We start from the raw sequence: 3952 nt of genomic DNA, 5'->3' as shown, positions 1-3952 counted from the left end.
CGCCAAGCGAGAGCGGTTTGCGATTCGCCTTGTTCGTCGCCAGCCTACAACGCGTGGTCTACGATGTTTGGGCTGACGCGTTTCCGCTACCACATATTACATACATTAAGTAAGGATGCATATCTGCACAAACGTGTGCACAAACGTGTGCACACACGTGTGTGCACACACGTGTGCAGATACGGACAAATGTTTTATTCAGACACGAAACGGATAGTTCAAGAAGGATATTGAAGTTATTGGCTGGCCAAGAATGGTGGCCAAAGGCGTCCTTATTACCCGCCTTGGGGTCCCCTCCCACCGTTCTGCCCGATGGCATCCAGGACAGCAGTACTCGTCGCCCAGTAGTGTTGTCCGGAAGCGACTCATGTTGGGGGGTCCGGAATGGAAGCCGGGTGTACGTCTACCGGAATTCGGAGTGGACCGAGACTCAGCAGCTGTTATCTTCGCTGCCCGACTGTCTCAAAGAAGACCGAAGCAGCATCTCGCCCACAACGGCGGCCTCGCCTTCAATCAATCTCGGCACCGACGAAAAAAGGCCGCAGCCGTCCCCAGAGTCGTTCAACCTCGGACATGACGAAACCGAGGAACCAGCCCAGGAAGAAAGTCGCTTCTCCGGCATTTTGACTGCCATCCCCTCACTGTCCCGGTGCTCTTCGACAGACGAATTAGCGGACAATAAACTAGAGATCAACGAAGTACTCTTGGACAACCTATCGGTACTTGATAACCAACTGGTATTGGACAAGCAATCGGTATTGGACAAGCAATCGGTATTGGACAAGCAATCGGTATTGGACAAGCAACCGGTATTGGACAAGCAATCGGCAGTAACTAAGCCGTTACAGCCTATAACGTCGACCAAAGCACGTGTCGACTCAGAGTCCTGCCAACTGCTGACAACGGGTTCAATGAACACAGGAGGTTCTGTTGTCGGGGCCTCTGTTGTAGGGGGCTCTGTAGGGGGGCAATCGCACATCAGTTCCGCGATGGTTCATCCGAGCGTACAATCGCCATGTGTCAGACAGCACTCGGTCCTGGTGACTCACAGCTCGTCAATGACCAGCACAGCTTATCACACCGTAGTGGGAGAGTGGGTCGAAGACTCCCCTCGTTCAACGGAGGGGTCGCTGCTCAGTGCGCCGCTGGTTCGAGTTACCCGAGGAAGAATGTGTTCCGGAGGAGGTGTATCGACAGGAGGTGTATCGACAGGAGGTGTATCGACAGGAGGTGTATCGACAGGAGGTGTATCGACAGGAGGTGTATCGACAGGAGGCATTTCAGCCGAAGAGAATACGACGAGAGCCGGGTGGTCTACACCCACGGGAGTTCGGAAACTGTCTTTCACCAGCGCCTCTTCGCTTTCCGAAAGTTTGGAAGAACCATCGGCACAACGCGTCCGAAAACGGAGCAAGGTCGCCGCGTCCACACCACGCGCGATCGACGAAGAACTCGCCAACCTGTCCGTTTGTGACCCCGAACCAGCACGTGTGTGCTGCGGAATTTTTGGTCGAAGAAGGAACCCCTGACCAATACAAAAATAAAAACCGAATGAGGACGGGTTAGGTCAAGGACAGGTAGGCAAGTCGGTCGGGACTGGAACCGGACGGGGGTTTTTTTGGGTGGGTGCAGCATTAAAAAGTTTTCCTAGGTCGTCTTACACCGTAGCTGAGGTTTATGTCGCTGAGTAGCGAGTCCGTCACTCAGTAACTGATTCTCGACTTGTGGCTGGTGCCGTTTATCTCGTTCGTTCGTTTGCTCGTTCGTTTGTTCGCTCGTTTGCTCGCTCGTTTGTTCGCTCGTTTGCTCGCTCGTTTGGTTCGTTCGTTTGGTTCGTGCATTCACTCGGTGGGATTCCTTAGGGTTCGACTTGTCAGTTCGCTAGGCTATCTGGGTTCGGTTACTCGGCTTCGCGTAGGTAGTCTTTGACCTCAGAGGGTCTCAGTTTTTTGAATTTCATAGATTCGTTATCGATGACGCCGACCTCAATGTTAGTTTCAGTTACGATGCCTTCACAGAGTTCCTTGAGGGTGAGTAGGGCAGTGTGAATAGCATCTTCGACGCTCATATCGACTCGGTATCTTTTTTCGAGGAATGTTTTCGCGTTCTGTGAGTCCTTTCCAACGGCGGTAGCCTTCCAGCCGAACGCAGTGCCTGAAGGGTCGACCTGGTAGAGGCGACAGGCTCCGTGTGCTAGGTCTTGTTCGTTGTCGTCCTGGTCATTGTCGAGGTGGGGAGGTTGAGGTGTTCCGGCGGGTGCCGCGAGGTCGGCAGTTTGATGTTGATTACAACCTGCAACGAAAAGAGAGCAGCCGAAAGGACGTACGCCACCAGATTGGGTGAATTCTTGCATGACGTCTGCTAGTGCACTAACCAGCCTAGCCACAGGTATAGGTTCGCCAAACTCACGTTTGTAAAATGCCGCTTCTTTACGAGCTCGAGCAAGTAACACCCGAAAATCCGCAGGCATTCCGGCGTACACACATCCAATATGCTCATCTATCAACTCCACCTTACTCAAACTTGCCTCATCAATAATACTACTACCCACCTTCTTCTCAGCCGCTATCACAACACCTTGCCGAGTCTGAATTCCCAATGCCGGTCGACCCTGCTTATTTACCGCATTCAAAGCATACTCAATCTGAACCAACTTCCCCGTAGGCGAAAAGGTCGTTAAACTGAACCCGTAATCAGAACTCATTTTCAAAATAAAAATCAATGACACAATGACCACCTATTTCGACGACCGGTAAACCAACCACTGGTGATGGTGGAACATATGCTCTCGGTCTTACACAGCATATGCTCTCGGTCTTACACAGCATATGGTTGTACTTGGCGTTGGTTGTCAGTGGGGGTTGTACTTGGCGTTGGTTGTCAGTGGGGGTTGTACTTGGCGTTGGTTGTCAGTGGGGGTTGGTTGTCAGTGGGGGTTGTACTTGTCAGTGGGGTAGTAATGATATTTTAGGAAGATCGCCGCTGGCGGGGATGGGTACGAGAATACATTGTCCACGTCGGCTGCTGAAGAAAGTGCGCAGTTGGTGACCACGCTTACGAGTGACTTCGAGGAGTTAACATGCGACCTTCGGCGCTTGCTTACAGTTTGGTCATCGCGATGCAATGCAACATTGGTTATGAAGCAACAAGAGTTAGCCTCCACGGAACGAGGACTAGCTGATGAGAGGGCGCGCCTATATCTGGAATTTGATGACTACAAAGCCCGTGAGATGCGGAAGTTGCACGAAGCCCAACAAAGGCTGGACAACACCCTCGCTGACGTCACCAAACAGATAGAAAGCGAGAAGGAGGCTGCGAGGCAACGAATTGAAGGTGAGAGAGAAAAATTTGAATTGGAACGCCAAAGATTTATGAGGTCGATCAGACAGGTACGACAGCCTATTATACGGTCCCGTACTCTCCGACAGGTGTTCACCGACAGGTGTTCACCGACAGGTGTTCACCGACAGGTGTTCACCGACAGGTGTTCACCGACAGGTGTTCACCGACAGGTGTTCACCGACAGGTGTTCACCGACAGGACATTTGTGTTTTTAGGTAGAGGGCGATCTGGCAGAGGCGATGAAGAGAATTGAGGAGGAGAATCGTCGGGTAAGGAATATTAAGTTGAGCCAAAGTCGCATGGTGGAATTTAACGTAGGAGGACAGTTGTTTCAAACGAGCCGGAGCACGGTCGAGAGTCAAAGAGGATCACTCCTATGTGATCTTATTAGTGGAAGACATGAAGGCATCAGCATGCCTATCTTTATTGACCGTGATCCTGCGTTATTCAGCTTAATATTAAATTTCCTTCGAAACCCGTATTGGTTACCGATTGCTAGAGATATTACGGAATCGGAAAGACTGGCACTGGAGGCACAGTATTTTAGATTGGAATTTTTGCCCTTCCCGCTGGCAGTTGTATTAGGAGGTCACGATGGCGTCACCTTCTT

At 51.3% G+C, this 3952-nt stretch overlaps 2 protein-coding genes across 2 annotated transcripts; one reads left to right on the top strand and one right to left on the bottom strand.

Annotated features, from left to right (window-relative positions):
• Nucleotides 1–1900: 1900 nt before the first annotated feature.
• Nucleotides 1901–2704, bottom strand: GNI_002860 (proteasome subunit alpha type; the record flags this gene model as incomplete). The annotated part of the gene is made up of 1 exon (XM_011130196.1): nucleotides 1901–2704. One exon carries the CDS (start codon nucleotides 2702–2704, stop codon nucleotides 1901–1903), a length of 804 nt encoding a protein of 267 aa, XP_011128498.1.
• A 101-nt stretch (nucleotides 2705–2805) lies between these two features.
• Nucleotides 2806–3784, top strand: GNI_002850 (putative kelch domain protein; the record flags this gene model as incomplete). The annotated part of the gene is made up of 3 exons (XM_011130195.1): nucleotides 2806–2831; nucleotides 2972–3389; nucleotides 3558–3784. Coding segments are annotated over 3 exons (671 nt in total), but the record flags the coding sequence as incomplete, so codon positions are not given.
• Between the last annotated feature and the right edge of the window lie 168 nt (nucleotides 3785–3952).

This window comes from Gregarina niphandrodes (genome assembly GCF_000223845.1).
Source record: "Gregarina niphandrodes unplaced genomic scaffold scaffold00001, whole genome shotgun sequence".
NCBI lineage: Eukaryota > Apicomplexa > Conoidasida > Eugregarinorida > Gregarinidae > Gregarina > Gregarina niphandrodes.
The sequence above is the reverse complement of the archived record's forward strand: the minus strand, read 5'-3'. Positions and strand labels throughout refer to the sequence as shown.